The 27,040-nt window shown below is 37.8% G+C and overlaps 1 protein-coding gene across 5 annotated transcripts in view; it reads right to left on the bottom strand.

The window, feature by feature from the left end:
* Positions 1-27,040, bottom strand: part of PIGK (phosphatidylinositol glycan anchor biosynthesis class K) — a 63,806-nt gene that overhangs the window by 11,256 nt on the left and 25,510 nt on the right. For 4 of the 5 annotated variants that reach the window (XM_046944468.1, XM_040704651.2, NM_001031278.2 and 1 more), the window contains one exon: positions 9,873-9,948. In XM_046944468.1, the coding sequence (XP_046800424.1) occupies positions 9,873-9,948 (76 nt within the window). Of the gene's footprint in view, positions 1-9,872; positions 11,073-27,040 lie in introns of those variants that run through there. The other variant, XM_040704650.2, reaches the window with a different exon arrangement.

The following is a 27,040-nucleotide window of genomic DNA, read 5'->3' as shown; positions in this document are numbered from 1 at the left end:
TTTTCAGTTTCATCTTGCATCACGCATGAAGAAGCTTTATCAGCGTAACAAATTGGTGTGTTTTAAGCATAAGAACTTTCTGTTTTATTAGCAGTGATTATTATTGTGCTCACTGCTTATGTTACAAAGTAAATCAGATATATTGCTGGCATGCACTTCCAGATACAATAAGGTGTGTGGATCACATACTAAATTTACACAGTTATCTCATAATTTTCTTTACCCTCCACCACAGTTCATATATTTGTACATCAGAAGCTATACTGCAGCAGCACACGGTGTGTTATGATGCCTACAAATCTATTAAGGTCACAGAAAGCCTGTGCATATATTTAGTCTATTCCCATGTGAGTCAGAAGTATATTATTTGCATACCATTATGCACTGGAAACCTATTCAGTTATCCCCACTGGAGACAACTCTCCACAGCAACCTGAATAGTATTCACTTTCCCAATATTTGAAGGAATACCAAATAAATGGAACTTAGGGCAGATAAATCCAAAGAGACTCCGAACACCTAAGAATCCGGGCTTATGAATGACCAGTGATAATGAATGGAGATCAGTGTATTACCAAAAAATTAAAAAAAAAAAATGGAAGCAATGAATGATGAAAAAAGTAAATTATAAGCTTAACAGAAGACTATAATGCTGTGAGTGAAAGTGACTGGAGAGAGAATTTTTGTAAAAAAGCTCTGATTTAAGCTTATTAGAAGCACAAAGGTGGGCAAAGAGCCTCAAATCACAGAACTTGCTTAAAAATAACTTCCCTACATTGTCAGCAACAACAGCAGTTCTAATATCAGCTGCCCAAAACAGAGCAAGACAGGTATTTTATCTGTATTTTATATTTTATACTCTATCTGTAGCACTGCTCAACAATTCACATGACATTAACAGCTGGCACCCCTGGGACACACACACGTTGCTCCTTCCATAACAGCTGCAATATCATGCATAGCTCACAATAATCACAAACACATACTAACATGTAGTTACGTCCTTCTAATTTATATTCCCCCTATAATTAAAGTATTTCAATTAAACATCTAACAGCTCTACTCACTCACTCTTTTTGTCATTCTTCCTGACCTCAATACAGCCACAACAGGGGGAAAATACAAACAAAGCATCGATGCACTCTGTGCAGAAAGTCAGGACAGATTAACATAATGGTCCTTTATGGCTCTAGTCTACAAATAAAATCTCTCACTGTTAACTTTATTTTGCTCTTTGCCAACATGCTATATGAAGTTTACTTTAAGCTGTAAGCAATTTTGAACCTGCCTCTTTCTGTAAAGCTCTAAGCATATCTACAGCACAGTACAAACAATAACCACTGTCTTGAAGTCATGGCTGTGGGCAGGCTGCAAAGTGCAATAAAAGGCAATCATGGCATGATCAAGAAAAAAGCCAAGATAAAAATGCATAAAGATTGATATAACATATCGAAAGGTTTGTGCATACAGAATTGTGAAACACATGCAGAAAAATAGCTTACATATTTTGCTTCTGAATCAGGCATGTAAGAAATGCAACAGTTCTTAGAGTTTGTGGTCATACAGCTACTAATGACCCTCCAGGCGCAGTCACCTGTAGTTCAGATGAATAAACCACGAAGATACACAGCACTCTATGAAGCCTGACACATTACAGTCACTTCCTGAATCTCCTCCTTCATTTTAAATCTTAGATAATGCTTTAGAAGTAAATTATTTCAGAAACTATGTCTTAAAGAAGCTGCAGCTCCAACATGGCACCTGTAGCAATTATAGCTACTTCCGTGCCCGGGTATCTTTTCATATATTTTAATAGTATATCTGACAGTTCTGTATGCTGGTCCTATGAATGTCTCATAAGCCCAATACATTAAATGAATGTGTGAATGACACCACATTCACACATAATGCCTCATATTACCAGTACTCTCAAGCGCAGATCGAGCAATCCCATAACACGCACAAAAGCCTTTAATTTATTTCCATGTCTACTTTCCAGAGTAACAATTAGTTTCTCTCTCACCTACTCATGAGAAATACAGACAAACATTTTCAAGGAATATAACATATGCTTTACCAATTTTGGCTTATACCACCAATTTTAGACGGCCTCAGAAATTCTGCAGTCGAGACAGGCTGAAACACATCTTGCAGTACTTATGGCAAGAAAAAAAACAACCACCTTCAATCTCCAGTGCCTCTGGGCAGCTGGAACAGGTCACCCCTCTCTGGCTTACAGAAAACATTCAATGCTGTATTTCTACCAGGAAACAGTTAAAAGCAAGAACCCCACAGCTGACTGTCAGGTGCCTCACACAAGATACCTTTCAGTGCATTTACTCATTCAATCCATTGTATTCAGCTATAATTGGAAGAATTTAATACTACATTCAGTTCCCCTGTAATGCTCGGTCAGCAACAAAAAAACTAATGCTTTCTCTCTGGCTCTAACAAGCAGTGTTGTGTGCAGACAAAAGAAGAATTCCCCATGCATGAATATTTTGGTAGGCAATCCTTATGGAAATGAAGTTCCTCGTAATTACTGCTAAATTTTTATGATTTAGAAAGCAGCATCCGAAAGAAAAATAATTCCAAAATAGTTATCTTTATCGTGTCTCGAAGACTGAGAGATTCCACCTAATACTTCAACTTAATTAAGAGATAAAGAAGCAAAACTTCAAGCCTGTGGTTGAGAAACAGAAAAATAATGATTCTGAATAGGCAGAGAATGATCACCTCCAACACTCCTTTAATGGGAAGAAAAGAGACAGCTTCATAATGCGCCTCAGCTTCCAGAATGTTTTCCACCACGTTCAGGTGAAAAACATAACAAAACAGAGGTAGCTGGGCCTCGTCTGTAAAAGCAGATCATCACTGATTTATGCTAACTCCGTACTATTGGATCCTTTGATCAGGAAGAACAGATGAGAAAAAGAGCAGCACATTAAAAAAAAAAAAAGTATATTTCATTATTTATTTTTTTACAGAAACACTTTATGCTACACTTAGAAATATGCTCTGTTTCAGGAGTACTATGACACCACTTATGAGACTTCTGACTGAGGGTAAAAAGAGTGCCAACCTTGCTTGTGTGTACTAATGGCTTACACAGAGGGTACTGAGCATCTCACTGGTGCTGCAGTAATTCTAGATGAAGAACTGTCTGAAAACGTTGCTGGTTTAATGCCTTGCCATTAGAGATCTGTAACAGTTATAAGCAAGTCAAGAATATGTTTGGTGATTTCTTGGGATGAGTCAGAGAAATAGGGGACTACTCCATTCTTAATTATTTTATTTTTGTAAATTATTAATAGAAAATAGTACTATTAAAATAATTACACACTCATTCTCTAGATATAATGGTACACATCACATCCATTGCATGGCTCACATACACACAGCACAACTCTGCTACTCTAAGTTTTTTAATCAGCCTTAACATTAGAAGAAGCAGTGGTGAGTAAACATCCACGCACCTACGTGCATCACACTGCACAGTGCTGCAAGGAAGGCCTTTGCTGCCCTGTGACATGATAGTTTTGGTGGCTGGCAAAAATGTGCAGTAACAGCTTCTGACAGAAGGTTTGTTTTGCTCCTTCTGAGCAGAGAGCTTCATCCAAAGTAGCATTAAATGAAGCCAGAACAAATTTAAATAATTTCTAACTTATGCAACAGTGAGAGAAATTTAATCCACATTATGTATCTGGGAGAAAAAATGCAAGTTCTTATTTACTAGATAACATCCAGTTACGATTCCACTTCAGACCACATCCATGAGAGTTGCAAAGTGCAGGCAAACTACCACTATGCTACAGAATTCACAAACTTATTTAACGTAGATGAGAAAGAAAACTACCCTAAAAAATCATCGTAAGACACAGTATCTTCTAACTCCAACATACTCCAAGAGCCCTAGATGAAGGGATGGTTGAGCAAAAGATGTGCAGCACAGCTGGCCTTAGTTCTGTGCACGAATGAAGTTGGAACAGCTGAGCCCTGAAGGGAACTCGGGTCAGCTGGTGAGGAAGAAGGCATCCACAGACTTCCCTGACCTGCATCAGAAACAGCTTTTTTTGCCTCTGGTCCACTACAGAGAGACATGAACATCAGAACACATTGGCGTACATCTTGGCGTACTCCGAAAAGGCCATAGGAAGCAGCAGTGATAAGAGCACAGCACCATACAAAGTATGCTGCTGGTGCTGCTCCAAACTACAAAAGTAAAACCTGAGCCAGAGAGGTGACCCAGAGTAAGGCAACACAATGCAAGACCTTTACATAGCTAATGAAACGGATTCAAGGTCTCCTTGTGTTGGCTAACGCCATATTTCATTAAAATGAAATTGGATTTTAAATCTTTAATATGAAAAAATTAGATTTTTTAATCATCATCCTCCCCCAAAAATCAGTTCTCTGAAAGAAAAGCTTTCTTGAGAAGACCTGTGACTGTCCTAAGAGATGTTAAAAAAAAAAAAAAAAACACCAAAAAAACAGACCTTCTGATGAAATGTCACATTTCACCTCTGACAGCATCCAGCTGGATACAGTGACCAGGGTTTTATACAAGCAAGCTATGCTTTGAAGTTATTTTTAAACCTATCTACAGGGATGGATTTTCAGAGAACATATAAATAGTAGAGTCTAAAACTTTACAAATCCAGGCTGACATATCTAAGTATCACAAGGTGCTTTTGAACCCTCTAGTGTGTAATGACACCATAAAAAGCAAGTATCAATTATCAAAGTACTTAAAATATTTTAAATGAATTATTATCCATAAAACAAAATTACTGTCCACATCAAAAACAAATAAATATCTGTGCTAACGTTGTTCTAATCAGCACCTCACATGCCTGACTACAGTTCTGAACATCTCTCATAGTCTCCACAAAGCACAAAGAGGAACCAAGACTCTACCAACAGGACAGGCCCAGGCTGAGTGCAAGGCCTCTCCTTGAAACATAACAACTGCCAAAGGGCAGCAATGGGGCGGGGGAAGGCATCAGTGTGACCCCAGAACATTAAAGTTAATGCTTGAAGGACAGTGTATCAGCATGTAATGGGTTAATTTCTCAAAGACAGTGGTAACAACTCAAATTCATGTTTGTGAATATATACGATTCAGAGCTAAAATTGTTGTGTTATAAGTAATCAAAAATCCTTCAAAAAATTTATACAACATGTTACTTTCTATTCTTCTCATATTGTTTCAACAATTTCTGCCAAATGTTGCTACAGAAAATCTCTCCCAATTAAACCAGCATGAAACGGTGGTAACACTGATGAATGCAATAAACTTACACTGCTCTACTATATGAGAAGGAGGCCCCAAGAATGAATAAACACTGAATTCCAAGTCAAAAGGATTTTTTAGCAAACTACTCACAGAACTCCAGAAACTATGGAAACTTAAACCTTCTTGGAAGACACAGTACAGAAGCGCAGTCATCTTTGATGTCACCTGTCTGTCTGTAACTTTGAAGATTCCTTTCCCATCTTTTTTCTTGAATTTCTTATCTCATTTCCCTTATTGTGGACCCCAGTCAATATCCCCAAGCTGGACTTGATGGAGCAAGTTCCTAATGTCCTTTGAGTCTAAACTGAGCCAAAGTTAATGGTACAATTCCAAAGGGTGCTCATATCTTTTGTTTGACTGGAATGTTTAATAAAAAAGCACAGGCTGCACAGAGAGATTGTGGAGTCTCCTTTGGAGATATTCAAGATCCACCTGGACACCCACCTGCGCAACCTGCTGTAGGGAACCTACGTTAGTAGGGGCATTGGACTCAATGATCTCTAGAGGTTCCTTCCAATCCCTACAGTTTAATGATTCTACAATCAACACACCGGGGTTAGCATGCTCTTGTGGTCAGCTCCTGAGATCACACAACAGGCATTTCCCATTGAAGCTTCTACAGAGAGAGGCTACAGTAATGTGTTGGTTAAAAACGTTACAAAACAAACTTAAACGTGTCGCCTAAAGGAAATTCAATCTAATTTCATTGGGAAATCTTCACAACATTTTCTCATGCATTCCCTGACATGAGAAAACACCCAGGAACCCTTTCTTTTTACGTACATCTGGAACTGTAAGCCAGGTCAATTTTTAAGTTAATTGTGCAATCCCTGCCAAGAGTAAGAAGTTGGTTTCCTGAAATACCACCCTGTTTTAACAGCATATTAATTTATCTGCTTAATATTTTACCATGGACTATAATAAATATGTATACAAGCTGATTCTATTCTGAATTTGCTGTTTCATTTTGTTTTCAATTATAACATCAGGAAAATCTGGCATTTATCCACTGAAATATGCCTTTCATCAATAAAACATTCTTCCATCAGTAAGACACCTGTAGCAATTTAAATCTCTTCAATATCCTAAATCTCAGTTAGGCAAAATATATTACCGCACAGTGACACTCATAGCATGAGCACTGTCACTGAAGTTAAGTACTTTTATTAAAATACCATGCTGAATTGGAGGCCCAGCAATGAATATCCTTAATGATATATGAAAACAATCTTCTCAAATGCAGTTTTGCTTATTCTTTCAATAGACCCGCTTTCACTAAAGACAAATGCAGAATTGCTCTCTTTTTTCTCCTGCTTTTGGCCTTACTTCTCATAAACTCATCCTACGCAGTAGCACTGCACACATTATTGTACACAAAGAATCCCATTTTAAAAGGCTACCCTACGTGGGTATTCCTCCGAAAGCTTAACTTTTCCCAATTCTGAAGTATATACTAATGACTATATTCCTCACCTGGTATTTTTTTAATCTTTTTAATTAACCATGGTCTAACTTCATTACACATTTAACATTTGTCTGAGAATTGGAACTGGGAATTCGACGGGGTATTCATTCTTTTGTTTTTAAGCTGCTTACAATAATAATTACTAGTACCATAAACCTTAAGATCAAACTCCAAATCAGATTCTTGTTTTCCTTTCATTAAGCATTTTAGGATGTAATAAGTCTGATTTTTTCTTGTGGAATTGACAGATCAGAAATCACAAAAGTAATTTCTCTTGGCTAGTACAGTATTTTTTAAAATACCAGCCATTAAGTACTGAAGAGAATGTTAGAAATCACATGTAAATTCCCAAGGAAACCGTGTAGGGTCTTACTAACATTCAAGAGCATAAAATAACAGTGAGATTTGGATAAAATTAGTGGCCATGTTGGCTGCTACATAAATAAAATGTATCATGGCGTTCTATGGATTTAGGATAACTGTCTGTCTGTCTATGGGAAGCTTTAATATGCATTTATGCCATAATACAAATTCTGACTTATGCAACAGAATCATTTGCAATCTTCATTGCTATTCCTAGCTAGTGGTAAGATATAGACAGGTTAACATGAAAAAAAGGCCCAGAATTAACACAGTGATTAACTTCAGATAAAGATTAACACCACAAACAGCTTTCACTGTTTTTACTAATGCTATTTTTTTCTCTCTTTTACTTTCAAAGCAAAACAGAAATATTTGTTCTTATAAACTGAACATGGTCCTTGCATTATGTTCCAATTATCAAAGGTCCCTCAGAAGCAATACATTATAAACTTAGAAATGCTAATTCACTCGCACACTGGTGAAGAGTATGCTGAGCTGACTACAGCTAAGAGGCTCAAAAAGGGCAGCAACAACAAATAAAGCCAGGACACAATGCCCAATTCCTGACATGATAGCTAAACAATGGTCATTTTATTCTGTTTCTTTACATCAAAGACATTTCCAGTTATGTTAGGACTGACTTGCTGCTTGGTGTGGACTGGACCTACATTACTGGTAAATTTGTTATAGCAAACAGACAAGAATACATAAAAGCACATTTTTGCCTTTCCACAGCATAATATTCTATTATTGCAGTGTAATACACAGTAGCTAGATGAGCCATTCCTTGGTTATTACCCACCTAAGGTTGTAAAAATATTACTATGACATTTCATCTGGTCAATCATCTTCAAAGGTTAATTCTGTCTCCTATTCGAGATTTTTCTCTAGGTGAGATATTCTGTGCAGTTTCTATTTACTGATTCCAAACAACCCCCAAACTGTTTCATTGCTCACTCTCACTGTTAAGAGCATATTGACTGGCTGCTTGCTCTGCTGTTTAATTCATTTATGCTGAGAGTCAGGCATGAAGGCAGAATTTTAAATGTGACATTTGCGGGCTGTTGGGTCATTTGAAGCCCTGACAACACCAGGGAGTTCCTGACATACAAACTGGTCCTGATTTCCAATCTTCCATGTTCTGAACACATCAGATATTCCTCCCAGAGGTGCAGATTTCAGCCAAAAGTTTTTAAATCCCCTGTGCTTACATCTTGCAGAAAAGACCTGTACATTTTAAAGTTTTAAAATAGAGCTTATGTTTCCTTTAAGGTAAAACCAGCACTACCTGCAGCATGGAACACAACTGCTGACAAACACCAACTGACAAAGGTATTTGGAAAGATCTACATTAATAATCATTACTAACGGGATTTTGCAAGCAACTTTGACATTTGGACATTTCTTCCTGTTGATCCTCATGCGTTCAAAGCCAGCTCAGGATGACATCACAGCTTTATTTAACACTGCTTATCTGGCTTATTACTATCCTGATCAATATCATCTCCCACTTTCCAGGATGGAAGTTTTCATTGTCTCTAAAGAGTTGGTGGACTGTACCATTTTTTCCTCCTATGGGGAACTATCGTAACGTTCCCCAGTTTTCAGATCTATCTTTCACTGTGTACCTGATTACTTGAAAGAGATCCTATCTGTTGAGATACCATTAGGAAAGCAGTAATCTGACCTATTCATTCCTAAATTAAGGAAATCAAAATTATCCATCCCTGAAGCAGGAGTAGCATCTACAAAGTTCAAAAATAAAATTCTGAGAGAAAATTCCAAATGACTGCAACAGAACAGGTCTTTTTGCTTACTTTAAAGCATCACCAAGAACAGAGATGCAAAGTATCACTATTCAGGTTTTACAGTATGTCACAAGTTTTATGGATGTTACTTAGTCACTGTTCTTTCAAAAAATTAGGCAGAGCCCGCTGTGGCTAACAGCCAACAGTCAGGCTTCAGAAGACATATGAATATAGGCTGGGCATCTCATCTATCAGCAGGATGACCTGAGTGTCAGGCCTTGAACTTTGAGAAAAGAGCAAGAAGGGATTATAGAATCTTCTGCAGAAGAAAGATCTCTTCCTCCTCCTTGCCATAAGTTAACTAAAATTAGACATGCTATAATTAAAAATGTAGCCTGCTTTTCAATTCCAGCCCCAACTCCCTCATTTGAGTATCTGAATCAATGGAAAAGCACCGATTTGAAGTAAGGACACAGTAGGCACAATCTAGGCGAAATGTCAATCCCTGTTTTCCATTGTGAAAAACAAAAAGCAAACAAAGGCCTGTGCAAAGCAGAAAATATGACGACAATGCTGCAGTTGGAAGCAGAAGTACTGTACACATCTCATTCAGAAGAGGATGTTACTTTCCCCTCTCAACACTTCATAATTCTATAACAGCGGTTCTATAGTTTGCCTGCTGTTTGGGGGAGTAGGAATATGATTTGGGAAAATATGCAAATTAGACAAAATTTGTGGATTTTTTTCTTTAACATCAGTACATACAACAATTTTAACAGTAACCTCTGAAGTGACAACTGTGTCATACAGCAAGTTATCATCTCATTGCCATGTTCTGAATAAGCCTTTTATAATTTAATGGTTGTCATCTGAACAAGAGTGTGTTGTTTTTACATACTTCCAGCACGAGCACATTGATTTTGCATGACCTAGAAAAGCAGTTAGAATATTACAGATGTTGTTTATTCTCAAAGAAATTCCTCAAAATAGAAAGGCTTACCTGGCGTATTATCTGAGCCACAGGAAGTTGATCAGCATACTTTAGTGGTTCTGTTGCCAATGCATCCTTTGGCAGCCTGGGAAGAAATGAAGTTAACATTTGTCAAAGTCAAGAAAAAAAGTTTGCTAAATGAAATTACTGAAATTTAAGAGTTTCAGGTATATCACTTCTAAAAGTTTGGTATCTGGGATATAGTTTTGCTTAAAACGAAGCAAAAGGGCATTCTTACATAGCTGAGTGAAATACTAAGTTTACTATAAACAAATGTTAATATTGTTGTGGACTTTTTTCCCAACAAAAGTAGATAAGCCACCAATTTAGTGGCAGAAACTCATGAAAATATCTCAGTTAAGTATCAAATGAACAAAGCGTTGGTGAAAACTGGATTGAAAATCCCACAGGCAAAAAGCCTTATGAGCTCACAAAGCAGATTCAGGACTTCTTCACTCAGTGCTGCCAACATAACTCAAATATGACCACCTCAAAAGGCAAGTGGGATCATTTACTCTTTCTCCTTTTCCTTCAAGTGCATATCAGTATCCAGCTGGAGACTTAAACAACACAAACGTTTCTGCATTAGAGAGCAGAGTAACATGTATTATTGATTTCAAACAAGTCAAAGAACATCAACTTCAGGAGCAGAATACTTCACCCACAAAATGCATTATATATCTCTAAGTTTCAAACAAACCACAGCTACAACTGAAAATGCAGAATCCATATGCATTTTCTCAAAAGAGTATTTAAATGATAGTAAATGAGTAGGAAAATATGTTTTAAACCCTTTAATCATAGTGCTTTCTTCAACTGAAACCCACACCATTTGCTACATTTTTAAAGGTTTTATCAGTTCTTTTAAAGAGCTCTAAGCATTGGAATTTCAGCAATATGAGAAGAAATGAAGGAAAAGTGATCTCTACAAACCGAAGCACTTTCTACAAAATTAAATTGGATTTACTTTCAGACAAAAACTATGGCCAAGATGCTATTTTGCAAGCTCAAGTTACTAACTTATTTAATTCAAAACTGATATGTGAGCTTGCAGGGTTATTTTACCTGCAGACTGGCTGCCAGGCGTGAGACAGAAACTACAGACCGTCTCTGCAGTGATAAGAGAAAACCGTAAATGCACATCTCTTCCTTTTTCAACTTCTGAATTTCTGCTGTGGTTTGGAGTGCCTTTACTTTCCATGTAAGAGGCTGAATGAAAGGAAATTAAATAAGCAAGCTGTTAACTACTGAATTTGGTCTACTGGAACAGCTGATTTACTTACAAGGTTTTTACAAGGGACCGCTAGTGGCAATGATGAATTTGTACTCACAAACTGCCACTTTCCAAACCTCAGTAGTAACGATTGGTGCTGCAAGGAGGTCAACACTGAACAAGCTAATTATTTATTTCACTGTTTTCTGTTGAAATACCAGTAAAAACTATCACCGATTCTGAAAAGATTTTTCAATTCTTTCTTTCTTTCCACAGGAGAACTTGCATCCAACTGTTTTCCTCATGAAGTAGCCATCTTTTTTGAGCTGTTTTAAAACAGTTTCAAGTTCTCTGCTGGTACAGCTGACTGGTGGTGGCATTAATTCTTTCTAAAAAGCATATATTTTTTTCTTTTTTCTTTTTTCTTTCCTCCCAATTAAAAAAAGAATACATAACAACCGCATATGTAATCCAGAAGATACATGGTATGAAATAAATTCCTTCTTTAATCCAACATGAGACATGCTACTGTCTAGTTATCCACATTTGACGTGAATTTGAGCCCATTAGTTGATACGTTACCCTGATTTATGGATACAGTCACACAGATGCACTTCTTAGCCACAGTTCTACATATTAAAACATTGTACACAGAATATAATATTCATTAATATCTTGAATACTTATTTCTGCAGTCTTTAAAACGACCATGCGAAACTGGGGGGAAAAACTGCATCTCAAATCCCAAAATTAAAGATTTGAAGCCGCAAGTAACAGCTAAAATTACTCTCAACTGAATGTTAACAGGAAATAAAAAACCTTGTCTGTTCTATCAAGGACTTTGAACATTTGGCAATGTTTTCTGTCTAGACAGAGTCAGCACCCTTTGCATAGTCAAACAACCTCCTCGTCAACTGCAGAAAAAGACCTTTCCTTAAATGTCAATGGATTAAAAAGAGAAAAATTATCAAGATAATTCTGAGCCTTAGGAAGCTTTACTGAAAAAAAGAGGAAGAAAGGGAAGAATAGTACGAACACATATTTTAAAGTAAATGTAGACTTACACTGAAATTAGGCTGATGGGTGAATTTCAAGTTCAAGAAAGGTTTTTTTAGTTTTTTCTAAACTATTTTGAGGAAAAAAAAAAGGTATCAAGCCTAACATACACTATATTGTATGTTTTATACTAATTACAAGACCTAGATAGACAAATTATTATATGAGCACACATGTATACATATGAACACTAATTACACACACAGAGGTAATTCAGAAGAATTCAGAACTGTTCTCTCCGAAGTTCTTCTGTACTCAGTGATTTACTAGCTGTCAAGGCAACAAAAGAGCTTTGATTCTTCTCTCCTGCCTCCTCAACTGGATGAGCATGTATCTCAATCTTTAATATTAAACTGCATACATTAAAGCATGGAAGCTCAAAAAAGTGACAAAAAAGCTGTATGAAATATTGCCAAAGAATGTCCTTTACTTGGAGCAAGTCATTAACTTGAGCTAGCATGATAAAGCACTGTATCAATAAACTTTGGGCATTTGAGGTTACGGGCTAAGGTACAAGAATAACTCACAGTAAGTGGCATTTGTAAATTTGACAATAGTAGCATAGTATTCATTATTATGATGTTGCAGTGCTATCATCTAAAGTTACAGAAGGGCATTCTGTCAGGAGAATGAACAGACCACCACCTCCTACCACCAAATGCTCAGCTCACTCTAAGAAAAATCAGCTGTGAAGAGGATATGCAGATCATTGAGCCAACCAAAAACATCAAGCTCTCACTGACCATAAATTATGATTTTTTTTTGCCTATGTTTATAAGCCAAATACACCTATCAGGGCCTAAAGCCCGCTGGAAGTAGACACATTTACTACATTTTAAATAGTCTTTTTAATATAGAACAGAGACAGCTCACTGCCAATAAGATCAAGCAACACCATGTACCTTCCTTACCCAAAACAGCAGCTGCATCCAAAACTAGTTACTTTAGGCACTCGCTATAGCCTGAGCCACGTGCAAACACTGGAAAAGCACTAGTTGTACTGAGAAAAACTTGTCAGAGACTATGCTGACAGATAAACACCACAGAACTGCAATACAATATATATTTCTGTCTAATTTATAAGCGCAGACCAGTGTAATGCTCCATCAACAGAATTACATTAGTTAGCGTGGTCAGCTTTGCAATCAAACAAAAAAAAAAGCAGCACAATTAGGGCAGTCAGCATAAAGAATTATGGGAAAACTTACTGCAAAACTGCTACTGCATCCTACATGAGCCCCACTGTAGCTGGGCCTCATAGGCTGGATGTAAAAGGCAATCCTCTTCTAAAAGGCATAAAGGGACAGAAAGCCATAACTAGAAAGAAGAAAAAGGCTGACACGGAAGACGTTCTATTTCCTCCTGTGTTTTGTAGGGTGGAGGAAGAAGAACAGGTCAAGAAAAAGATCCTATCCATTGTAATTTTTCTGATCCTGCTTTTCTTTTTCAGACAGACTCAAGGAAGTTGCTCATTTTGCTTACAGAATTTCCAGATGCCTGGGATTGCATTCATTTTTGTTAAAAAACAGTTATGTCAGGAAAAAAAAATACAAAAAGTCATCTCAGTGGATGGAATTTGTGCTCAAATCACATGAGGTAATTTGAGGCTGTAATTTCACAAAATCATTCGGCCTCACTATTTACTTCATTGATATTTGACACTTAAACCTTTATAAAATTATAGGCTAATTTGTTGTAATACATATTTCTTTGTATGCTTGATGTCTTTCAAAACAATTCTGCTACAAAAACAAAAGTCATCTTTCACGAATTAATTTTCCAGTGAGAAATGCTCCTTTCTGTCTCAATTGAGCATGACAGCAGAGTGCTGCCAACAGTGGCAAAGCAAGCTAACACAGCGGCATATCAGCATATACTGCATCACACCTGACAGCTGGTAAGCAAAGCATAAGGAGATCTTGATTTTCAGAGAGAAGACTAGAAAGAAACAGAAAATCAGAAGAGATGTGGGAAGCAGTAAGAGGCAGCAGAAGAGGAGGATCCCGAAAAATTCAATTTGGAAGTTATTTTTATACGTCTGCTGTGAGTGTTCTCAGATGGAGGAAAGTAAGCATAAAACAGAAACTGCAGAAAGTGAATCTAAATCCAGTAAAATGTGTCAAGATATTTAGTGAAATATCTTATTTGTTATTTATATTTACATGCTCTTTCCTGTGGGAAAATTCCTGAGAGAGCCAACGCGTGCTGAAGTACAAATCCTTACTATCAAGAATTGGCATATTTTGCCACAAGTGCTATGGTCTGCTACACAGAATAGCTGCAATGGCTTTAGGGCATAGATATATTTTATCTCATGCAAGTATTGTAAAAATACAAGAAAAAAAGAGCAGCATGTGATCACTACCTGGTTTGCTCACGGCAGAAATGTGCTGTTAGGACACTTCAGGAGAGAGAAAAGACTTGATAATCAGGACAAACTGCACAACACAGCCATAAAGCCTGGCTCCCTGGGCAATGTAAACATCCATTAATTACATGAGCTGGTAGGGCTAAGGCCTATAGAGTCTCTAGATATGCTGGTTTGAAAAGAGCACATTCTTTCACACATATCACCCATGCACAAGTAATATTGCGCCTCTTTGAAGCCACTGATCCTGAAAGGTAAGTCCTAACATGCAACCACCCCTCTCAGAAACTACACAAGATCAGAGTGTTAAGTCAGGCTAAAGAGAAGAGGCTATCAGAAACAGAAATACATTCAGGAAGAAGAGCCTTGCACAGCTCATGAGCTACAGCCTCGTTTGTTTAACAGATAACTTCTGAAAACTGTGAATGAAGGTATTGTAACAGGTTGTCCCACTTCGAAAAGTGGCTTGAAAGCAGAAATGGTGCAACTGATCAGACAGTCAACACATCACCAAAGGATGCAAGTAACACAGCAGCAGCCTAAACTAGATATCCCAAGCTAAAAGGCTGAAATTCCTAATCTAAGTCCATGTATAGCACTGATAGCTTTATTGACTGTAAATACACAAACGTGCTTGCATCTGGCAATAAAAAGAACACAGAACACCAAAGCTTTATGCACCACATCAGAAAAAGTTATTAGGTTTCCTATTAAAGAGAGACTGAAATGGTCTATGTCAGGTTTGAGTGAATAGTTTTTAAAATTGGCCATTAAGAAATTCATCTACCATAGCCATACTACAGAAGATTAAGAATTAGACCTTGGATCAATGCCAGGTACTTGATCTACCTGCTAAGTCCTAACTTCATGTGTATTTAAGAATAAGGTACATTTAACCAACAGAAGCACTAAACTACGTGGAAAACGCCAGAAGAGAACACTGTTAATTCTGCTTTTCTCAAAAAAATGTGCAAATACATTCTTTTCTTCTCTTTTAAGGGTATGCAAGATTTACCTATAGGCATGTCCACCGTGATGACAGACACATATAAGAGAAACAAACACTCAAAAGTAATTATCATCCCAGGGAATTTCTTCATGAAGTTTCCTTTATGGTATCAATTTCTCCTATTAAATAATTAAAATAAATCTTTTGACTATTCAACAGAACATTCAGTGTACATTTTGCTGCCACCACCCTTGCTCAGAAATGTATGGATGTCCCCCTGTAAGAATCTGATGTGCCTAATAATGCAAACAACTTCACTCACTTCCACTGTACTGAGCTCTGGTTAGCCAGATTGCTGGCAGCTTACCTAGTGTGACTTTGCATGACTGTGCAGAAGAATGCTAATGTGCACCTTTTGCAGTTCACTACTGTGAAGTCTGAAAGTCATGTCCTTCAATAGGTGAGTTACTGTATATTCAAAGATGAAGAGAAGGAGATAGGTCTACAGTGGAAATTTGCAAGTATTTCACAATTACAGCCAAGCACACCAGGATCCTTGGGTGGATGAATGCAGTAATCTGCACTTCATGATGTTTGCAGAAACTAATCCAGCAGGTAGCCTACTCTGACTTAAAAAGAAAAACGAACAATATAACATGAAAAAAAAAAATCCCTGATGCGATGAAAAATTAAATCAATGTTACACACAATTGGATTTATTATCTGGAGAAGGAAACGATATTGCTGACTTTTATTGAAAAGAAAAAATATTTTACTTCAGTAAAGTTACTTAACTTGACCTTTACTTGGCCTCATTTGTGTAGAGCGAAGAACCAAAGCATCTTATTGTTTGGAAATGCAAATACTTTCTGCAATCTGTTCCTTTCTTTCAAATAAACGTCAATAATTTTGACCCAAACTACTTGTACAGCTTTAATCCTGGAGTCTCTGGGTGCTCGGTGATTTCTGTTGGATGCTATCATAAAAGGTTTGTTAGCATTTCCCGAGTCTGCCAGACACATTTCAGCTTTAATCTGTTGCTTCATAAACTGTATAAAACTAGACTGTAACAAATGGTTCCTCTGTCTTTCTATGATCCAGATATAATTTCTCATCTGAAGAATCTCAAGTGATTAACTTCTGCCAAGCTACATATACTTAACCATCCCAAGATCCTAAAAAGAGGTGATGGAAATCTGTATTGCATTTCAGCCAAATACACAGGTTGACCAATACATCCTCTTCTCTTTTCTGGCCAATGACTTTTGCTAAAATGTTTAGACACAGAAGGGACAATCTGTTCTTCCTGCTCCTATTTTTACACTTAGGCAAGACACAGGAAAGGAATTTGAAAGAATATTAGCTTAACTAAGCAGAACTGTCTTTGCTGCTGCTGGAAAACACATGACCTGGAGGGCTTATTCTGTTATCTCAAATATTCCACATTTTAGGTAAATTAGAAAATCTGTCTTGAATTAATTTAAACTTCAACATGATGATGCTGCTGAAGCACAAAATGCTAATAAAAAAAAAAAAAAGGAGATAAAAGACCAGCTAAGTCTCTCCTCTATCATTGAAAATCTCCATCTGAGTCCACAGCAAAAAGTAGCTTCTCCTTGCTTTACTTTAATTCATCTCCACAGAACACAGAGTTTGTGGAGGAGAAAAGAGAACAAGAGTCTCCATGAAACTTCCCAGACTCAGGCCACATCATATAGCCAAATCTAGCAATACCGGAGGAGCTTGCACTGATGGTCCAAACCAGCCAGAAAAGACTATCTCCCACCTAGACGAGCCAAAGTTCAGTTTTGTTCAAAGTGTATTTTTGGTATGCATATTCACTGAGGCTCTAACGACACCTGCCAGTGCATGAAACATCAGAAAAATCAGCGGGAAGATGTTTTTAAAACAAACAATTAACATGGTAGCATGCCAACACAGCAGTTCCATTATTTAGCGGCCATTACAGTTAAATTCACATTTTGTTTCCTTTCACTGTTCCTTTCTGCATATTTAAATTAAACAGAATGTATCTGCATTTGTCTAAATTGTTATGCTTCTCGACAAGCACTTTCTAAAATGTGCAGGGTTTTTAAGTCCCAATATTTCTACACCTACAGTATGTATTTCTGTTTTTTTCAGTTCATGAGTCATGTAATGTACCATCCAGCTATAATTTCTAATGAGAATATTTAGTCACTACAAGAATCTGCCAAAGTAGCAGTGGCAATGTCTGTTTTCTGTCTGACATTATCATCAGACCTCCTTCTACCATACTCCCCACAGTTGAAGATTCCTACTTCACTTTTTTTCTTTGCCTTTTTACTCAAATTCAATGTAGACAGTCACCTGGAATTAAAGAAATATTGTTTCTAAGAGGCTTTTGCAGATCATTTAGTTAGACCTCCCAGTACCAGATCAGGTCAGTCACAGCTTCACCTAGCTGCCTTCAAAACTTCACTAACCTCTCCACATAACATGTTCTAGGGCTACTCCATCCTCTTCGAAAAAACTGTTCTCCTAATGATAGACCCAAACCTTCCAAGCTGCAACCTACAGCCAATATCCCTTGGTTAGAGGAGAGTTTACCACCTCTAACTGCATTTCAAACCACTGTAGTTTGCCACTACAATTCCTGTCTTTACAAGCCTAAGTAAGCCCAGATCCCTCGATCACTTTTCAAGGCTAGGTGCTCAAGGTCCTCACCATCTTGGCCCAACCTCTACCGAACCCTCTCCTGCATCTGAGCACCTTTCTTGAAGAGGAAGGCCAAAAGTCAGACAGAGTATTTCAGGTGGGACTCCACTAGCACTGATCAAGGAGAAAGAGTAGTAATATTGCTCAATCTGCTAACAATCTCATGTACCTTAGCAGGAAGTTTGCCTTACTGATGATGACAGTCTGCTGTTGGTTTCTATGCAACTTCATGTCCACCACAGCCCTCAGATCCTTTAAAGAAGGGCTGCTAATCAGCCTGCCAGCTTCCAGCTGCTGCTGGTATGAAAGAACAAGAAAACAAACAGCAAAAAAAAAAAAAAAAAAAAAAAAGAACTTAAGCATTTCTACACAGAAAAGAGCATATATTGGTACCAATAATAGACTAAGTTTAAACATGCTATATCCTGGGCACTCAGAATATTCATCTTAAAAATTACAGTTATGGGGTTTCAAGAAGTGATTTGCTGTGCAATCAACTCTCCCCTAGACAATAAATGTTGCATTTTATCTCTTTGGATACAGCATCACAGTAGCACATTTGTACAAAGCAGAAAACAGATATACACAACGGACAGCAAAACAATACACTACGTAACTTAACTATTTTCTCTTCTTCCACCATTGGGTTTCCTCCTTTGTTCCTCTCTCTGCAGCTGGCTCTAAGCAGCCATAGCAGAACTGAGTAGTGCTCCAAATCGGCTGACAGCCAGCAATAAATGCTTTAGGAGATCCGATGGCTCTCCTATCAGCACATGTGTCTAGGTAACAGTATATTATTAAGCACATTAGAGGGCTTCTCTTCACATTAGCTGCACAGAACACATACAGCTCTTGAGCTTTTTCTGTCTAATCTTCTAGAGTATTATTTCCTTTTTGTTTTGTTTTTACAGGCAGCTTGCATCATTTTTCTCATGATTTTGGTTCTGTTTGTTTTTGTTAATGGCAGATGAAACCTCACGTTCAAATCCTAACACTTAGCTACATTACATCCTTTGAGGTCAAGGTACTGCAGGCTATGGAGTCTGATGATGTTGAACAAGGAGTAGATGACTGTGTGACTTGAAAGCAGACAACCTTTTAATTTACAATGCTATTTCATGATGTGTATTTCCATCCTCCCTTATATTCTGGTTCTAGTATTAGGACCAGAAAGGACTCAGCTCCTGTCCACCACAGACCACTGCATATTCACCAGAGCACCCTATATTAATTTCTTTGATTGTACAAATTTTGCAGCTAGAATTGTTTTGGTTCCTAGGAACAGAAACACCAAGGCAAGCCGCTTGTCAAGGTAAGCCACTAAGTCCAAAGGGTATGGGACAGACACAGGGACACTATCACCTTCCAATCAATTCAGTGCTGTAGTAGTACCATTATCTACCAGATATACTCACACAAGAGACATTCCTGGATTTGCAAGTTATCCCTGGCTGCAAAGCTAAACAGCAGGCTGGACAACCCAGGCTTCTAATGTTCCTAGGTGGTTTCTAATCCAAATACCTGACACAAAATCCAGTATCTCAGACACTTGCCAAATCCAGTTTTCTGATTACCTCACTCTCCTCTTCCTGGGAAAAGACAGATGCAGTAGCTCTGGGCATGCCACAAGCTATAAGCTCCCTTTCTCTTTGCAGCCTTCAAGGGACAAGGCTAAAGCAAGAACAGAATCAGCTCTGAGTAAGCTACAACCATACCCCTCCTCATCTTTCCTTCTCAATTACCTTAGATTTTCTGTAGTGTTTTACTTGGTTTACTAACACAGCAAAGGGCTAAAAACATTTAATACTAAAAGGTTTTGTTTGTTTATTTGTTGTTTTTTTTTTAAAGAAATCTCAGATTTTTTCCATACCTATGTTTATATGAATTTTAGTTTATAAAATCTTGGAATGGTCTTAATCATCAATGTTGTATATACTAAGCAATGCTACACAATCACCCAAGATTTTCTTTAGAAAACAATTCAGCAAAAACTAGTTGCATGAGATGTTTTTATTTGCTAAAAAATTAAGCAGCACATTTTTCAAGAACATCTGAATGGGTTGGTCCTTGCATGGGGTAAAGTAAGTAAATAAATAACTTGTCAGCAGAATTATTATGCTAACAAAAGTGTCTTCTGAAGACTGATAGTAAATAGTCATTTGTGAAAATTGGACTTCAACTTTTAAAATCCAACCTTCAGTGTTTAGACAGAACACGCTCTCCAGCCACACATCTCCCTGGCTGTGCCTGCGTCCAGCAAGGTTTATTAACCTAATCTCAGCAGGTTTTTCCATTATCTAAAAGTTATTTCCTGCTTACGTTTACAATCTACAGAGTAGATACTACCAGCAACAGACTGCATATAGCAGAAAACATCACAATGCCAACCTGTCACAACTTAGACATTTCAACCTCACAAGATGCCTTATGTAACAGAACAAAGCCCTCAGTGCTGCTCAGGACCCTTGCAGTACACGTGTGTGTACACACACACTTATACATAAAAAGCACAAATATGAAACCGAGGTAAGAATTAAGCTTCTTGGTTCATTTATTACAGATAATGAGGCCAGATTTCTCCTTCACCATCTGCATATGGAATAACTAACAGTTATAGAAACAATGGAACCACTCCAACTACACAGTAATATGCTCAGGAAAAAAAATCCAAAGTGAGGAAAGCACAAACACAAGCAAGAGCCAAAAGAAGTTTGGCATGCTATGTATTACCAAATATATGGAGAAAGTAAAGAGTTCAGATTTTGTCATGCAACTTTTACCTTGTTATCACAACAAGCACCACTTCTTTCAGTATGAATATCAAAGTGTTTTAATATATATGAAATCCTTCTACTTCACTCACAGTACAAATACAAATTCTACTCTAATTCTGGAGTTAATAAAAGCCAAAAGTGTATGACGGTAATTGAGCGTGTTGGTCCCCTACCACAACAAAACTAAGGAAAAAAAGCTTCTTTTTGCATTTTAAATACAACATCTCTGCTGGAATTTTTCTGTCTACCCTAAAGAGACTATACATTCTAATAAAGTCTTACAGCAAAACTTTGAGTATGTGTTTACTATTTGTAACTAGCATATGCATTGGCTGTTGGTCAATTGAGCTTTCATGGGTGCAGGCTAGATGTGCAGCGTTCTATGGCCAGTATTGCTGCATTTATTTTTTACACTTTAATGTCTCCCTGCCTTATTTACTAAGAGAATAAGCCCACAACAACACAAACATACACTGCATTAATAGGGGCTAGGACAAATGCAACACCCATCTTAAATGATGAATATTTAAGTCACTTTGAAATGAAAAATTTCCATTTCAGTAAATATACAGCACTGAAAAGTACCCAGCTTTCACTACAGAGCTGCAGTTGTTGTCTTATTACAGAGCCCTGGTCTGAAACATGATAATAAAGCATTTATGAACACACTGCACTCCTTGTGAAATAAAGGCCTGAATGACAGATATAAGCGGGGAAAACAGCACCACAGAAGAACACTTGCTGTCTCACACTGACTGCTAAGCAGCCGACAACACATTCACTGCAGCACTCACCCAGAAGTGCAGGCAGGGGCTGCTTCAGCACCACAGTAAGGCCGTGATGCCACCACCTTCTTGGAGAGCTGGCAGCCCGGGGTCCACTGGGAAGCCATATGAACTCTGGTAAAATAGGACTTATGACAAAAAAAAATCAACAATGATGATGGCTCTCAGTAAGTGGAGGGTCCCAGGAATTTCTACTTATCTCAAGAATGCATTTTGTTAGAATTTAAATACTTTTGCTAATGGTTTGTGGCTATAAAAAGCTGGTGACCAACTACTGTCCAGCTTATCTTTAGCAAAGCCACCATTCAACAAGAAGACTTTTCAACAGGAAGGAGGAGGAAGAGAAAATCTAGTAAAAGATTGAATTATTGAGAGATTGTGGTCTAAATTCAACACAATTCTTATAGGTAGTACAACATGGATTGATAATGTCATGTTCTAATCACGTCCAGGAGCACAACGGAAGTGTGCTTCTGGGTTTGAGTGGTTTTCTTTCTGTTGTTCATTGTTGTTTGTTTAAAGCATAACAGAGGCAGCGATCTAATAAATATAGCACAGTGACCATTACAGACCAGCTGTATACATTACATCTCAAGGGTGAATTTCTACTGGAATTTTATACACTAAGTTGTTCAGGACAATACCTTGATGGTGTGGTATTTTAGCTTACCATCTGAAACCTGTTTTTCTTGTAAATATATAATTTAATTGCATGTATATGATATTGCTGCAGAGGTAAGCAAATCCAAAGTGCAACTGGCAAAGGATAAATCATAATGGGGGAGATTCTGAGGGCCAGGCAAGGTACAGCTGACTGTCTGGAAAGGCCCTCGAAAGATATCGGCAGGCTTTCTGCCAGCACAGAAAAACTGCAAGCTTTTCCACTTTCTCTGCAGGTCACCGCCTCAGCTGTGAGCGCAGCACCCTGCTGCCAGCCTATGCTACCTGAAAGGCACGTCCCAGCAAAGAACACACCTTTTCTTGCATGCGGAAAGAGAAGACTTAGGACACTCTTAATAACTAATATACATAATTACAAAGGTAAAATAAATACAGACTGTGTTCTAATTTAGTGAAAGACACATTTCCCCTAAGCTTACTAATCTGGCAAGAAGTGTTTTGCAAGGTGATTTATTTGCTTGCACCACCTAGTGGGGCTGAGTTTCATCTGACAAAAATGCAGGGTTCGGCTGTGCTCCTGCCTCGTGACACCAGTGACAGACCACGTTTCTCATAATGTGCTCAGTATCTCAAGCCTGCATGACCCACCACAGCACCACACTTCTGGGTTTCCACACATCTACAACAGCACAGTAAAAAAAGAGTGCTAGAAAACCATTCCTGTTTTTCCTTGTGCTAAACACGTTCAGCAGGAACTTAACTGAGTCGTCACAGAAAACTCCTTCACAATGTAATGTGTATGAGTTTTCTGATCTCAGGTGTACACCAGTACAACAAAAAACCTCAATGCCCTAACAGACTGTGTTGGGAAATAATAAGGCTTCATGCTGTGATTTGATTCTGCAGGGCTTTTGGATCAGGTCTCTGGCAGAGGTGGGCATACTGAGCAAAGTGCTCTGGCTGCAGGAAAGATCTGGGAACAGCAACCACCTGCAATGGCTCCAAGTGCAGCAGCAACCAAGCCCCCATGCTGCCCTGGTGCTAAGTTGGCCCCATCATAACCCACTGCTCTGACACAGAACTTTTATCACTTGAAACTCAGCCACGCTGGACTTCACCAGTTTAAGCTCCTACTTTAATGTAGACACATATTTGTAATCACTGGCTCTTCAGAAAACAACACTTCAGAACCAGAAGAACAGAAGAAACAGACACCAGTGAAGAACTGCACTGACACAGGTAAAGCCCCAGGGCACAGCATAGTTGGGTATCAGCCAGTTGCACCATGCCAACATATTGTAACACAAGCAGCAACCAAGCAGGTGCTAACACAGTCCTGAAGACAAGAAGCAAGTCAGAGAGTATTCTAAACAAAAGGACAAAGTATTTTTTTTGTTTCTTTTGTTGAACTTAAACTTTCAGAATGCTTCAATATTCACACTCTTTCAAGATGGAACGTTGAAGTCTATGTTCCACTTTCAAAGTTTTCTTATTTACTTAAGGTTTCAACATGGACCACTCTGTGAGGACTAAAACCGAATTTCAGATTTAATAGCTGCATAGAAAGTAGAAAAGAAATGATGCTTGCAATCTTATCACATGTACATTTGAAATTCACCCACATAACAACTAATTCTGCCCAACTGTGAAGCAATATATAGGCAAAATACTAGGCTTAATGCACAGAATGAAGAACTGCATTTAGAAAGACAAAAATCAAAGCATGGCATGTAAAATAAAGAGGACAGGTTCTGACACAAAGGCACGGGAAAGCGACTGTGCTGACTGCATAAACCTGTTTTATACAGGACATTCTGCCCCACTCAGATTACCAACATTGTCCATTCACAAAATTCTACTGCCCAAGAACTTTAAAGCTGCCTCTGCCAATCCTATGGTGTTATGCAGCCAGTTGACCTAACAAAATCCCACAGAGAACTCATGGTATTTCTACTGTGGGGCCACTTTCATTCGGCAAACTTTCGGTCTAACCGCTGTTTGTATCAGGAGAGGCATTCTTAGAGCTTCATCAACCACATAGGTTAAGATTGCAGCCTTAACCTCCATTGAGAAGAAAATAAGCAGAAGTATCTCATACAACTGTCACCTGTTTTTCATGAAATTCACAAAAATGTCTCTTTAACAGAGACTAATGGATTCCAACACTAAAACTTTATCAATACCAGTCCTCTTATTTTTATTTTAAGGGCAATCAGCTGCTGATTAGGGATTTTGAAGGGATAAAAGCTCAGTATTAATCATGTTTGCCTTAAAATTTCATTTTCATTTTTTAATGCTTTATCAAATGGCCCTCACATTTTCTGTTACATTTCTCCACTATTTACTTAGCTTCTGTCTAAAGCCCTGGTGGTTGCTATGGTAACTTTGGCTTTTTTTTTTTCCCCCCACTGTTCATGCAGGTTTTCATCAAACCCAATGATTTTTTTTTTTAATCTTATCTGCTCTATAACAATAGTTCCTTGACTAAAGTGCTGTATAGTGTACTAGATGAGAATCTGGCTATTTCACACTCGTAACTGGAAAAAAAGACTTACGCTTTACTACTTTCTGAAAACTACCAATTGAAGCTTTTTTTTTTTTTTTAAAGGCCTGAGTACATTCACTTACTTATTTTAATCTGAAATCTATTCACATAAAATACACTAATTCAGAGACCAGTATATGTAGGACAAAGCAATTTTTAAAAACAGTAATGTTAAAGAAACTTGTGTGGCAACTTACTAAAACAAGTTGGGTTTTGGGATCTTTTTTGTTTTGCTTATAAAGGAAAGTGGCCACCGTTGTTTTAAGCAGATTAGACAGGACACAAATAAACCAAATGAGCACTGAGCCATTTTTTTTCTACAACTGCTAAATGTGTTTAAGTGCTACGCTACCACTGCTGATCAACATCAGTTCAAATCACTCTGTCGTACTGGAAATGTTTCCTGTCACTTTCAGAACATCTCTATTCACATTAGAACAGAGTCTGTTCTCAAGTTGGTCTAGAACATACAGGAAACAAACTGCATATGCCAGCAAACAGATGAAGTACATGGTAACACTTGAGCCATCTCCAAATGCTTTTCACTCAGATTCTCACATCTATTTTTCCATGATTATATAAGTTCAGGACTAAATTCTTTGGGTTTTTTGTTTGTTTGTTTGTTTTTCTAGAGGTTTTGCTTTTCCTTGAATGCATAGGAGATGCTCTTTTGATATTTCCTACAGGACAACGCCATATTTTTATGCTCCACACAAGAAGCACCTCTCAGGAGCGTTTACCCCTCTACTCATGAAAAGTAACTGAAATACAAATATTCAAACAAACCCCGGGCTGATTAAACTACAGAAGATTTATTCAACCTACATGTCTGAACATTAAAAATATAAATCCACACTGAGCTATTAACAATAAACAGATTAACTACCTCACTCAATTAAATTCCAAAAGTAGCATTCATCTCTAAAGTTTTAACCCAGTGTGGACATCTGGCCCCTAATGTTGCTCCTGAATATATATAGACAGTGCTGTGCTGGAGACAGCTGGGTCCAGTTGACAAGAGTAGTCTATGGAAATGACCTCTTCTAAGCAACAGCTCTTAACGCTGCTTCCCTCTCAGTTGAACTGAGCTTGGTTTGACCAAAAATGCTTCTTCAGCCCATCCCATCATCTCCCAGCCACCCTCAGGGCAGACTCTCACAACCCGGCCTTTCCACACCCTCAGGCAGCTTACCAGTGTCACCCTTTGCTGTCTTGCTCTCTTGGCCACCTTTTCAAACCAAGTGATAAGTCCCTGTGAAACACACGCAGTTGCACAGCTAGAGCATCAAACTGGTTCTGCATTTGACATTTGGAGAAGCAGAGCAGTGCAGACCTGCTCAATATGTAATGTAGGTCTCCAATTAGCCTCCTTAGTTACCACACTTCTGCAGCTGCCATAACTCTGGGCCATGCACTTAGGCATATTTTAAAAAATAAATGATAAGAACCAAGTTAGCAAAGGAGTTTTTATCCTCTTTGGAACACTGATGTAGCTGCAGAGTTTGGAAACTGCAACAGAGATGAAAACCAGAATAATTTGCATTTAATACTGCTGTCCTTTTAAGCACTATCAAAAATACTAGCAAAATATATGAAGGATTTACAAAGTAAGAAAGTTACTACATCAACGAATTCAGCACTAAGAGTGATTTTGAATTAGTTTGCTTGGGATGGGTTGCATTCAATATTCATTTGCCCAAACAGTTTGTCTTTTTGTCACAGATTATGGATAGGAAGATGATCCTTTGTTTCAGCTTTTAAAAACAAAAACAGTTTATGGGGTTTTTTTTTGACTTAGCAACGCGTAAATTGCTGCTATTTCTGGTTACAGACTTCATGATTTTCTCCTCTCTTGCTATTTTTTTCCCAATGCAGTTTGAAAAGAATCATACCCAGAAATTATACTTTTACTTCACAAAGACAACTATTGATGAGAATAAATAACATTCTACAATTTCCTTCACTTCATTCCTGTAATTTTTTCATCTTAAATTTCTAGTTAATTAAGTTTTATTATATAAATATTCTTTTGTACAATTCTGATTGCATTTAGCAAAATAATCTGATCACCAGATGAGCACAGTAGGCACAAAACGCATTAATACGTTAATTAATTCCTGTTTCAATTTATATTACACCATCTTTACTGAGACTTCAGTTTGCTACAGT

The sequence above is a fragment of the Gallus gallus genome, chromosome 8, assembly GCF_016699485.2.
Source record: "Gallus gallus isolate bGalGal1 chromosome 8, bGalGal1.mat.broiler.GRCg7b, whole genome shotgun sequence".
Lineage (NCBI taxonomy): Eukaryota > Metazoa > Chordata > Aves > Galliformes > Phasianidae > Gallus > Gallus gallus.
The sequence above is the reverse complement of the archived record's forward strand: the minus strand, read 5'-3'. Positions and strand labels throughout refer to the sequence as shown.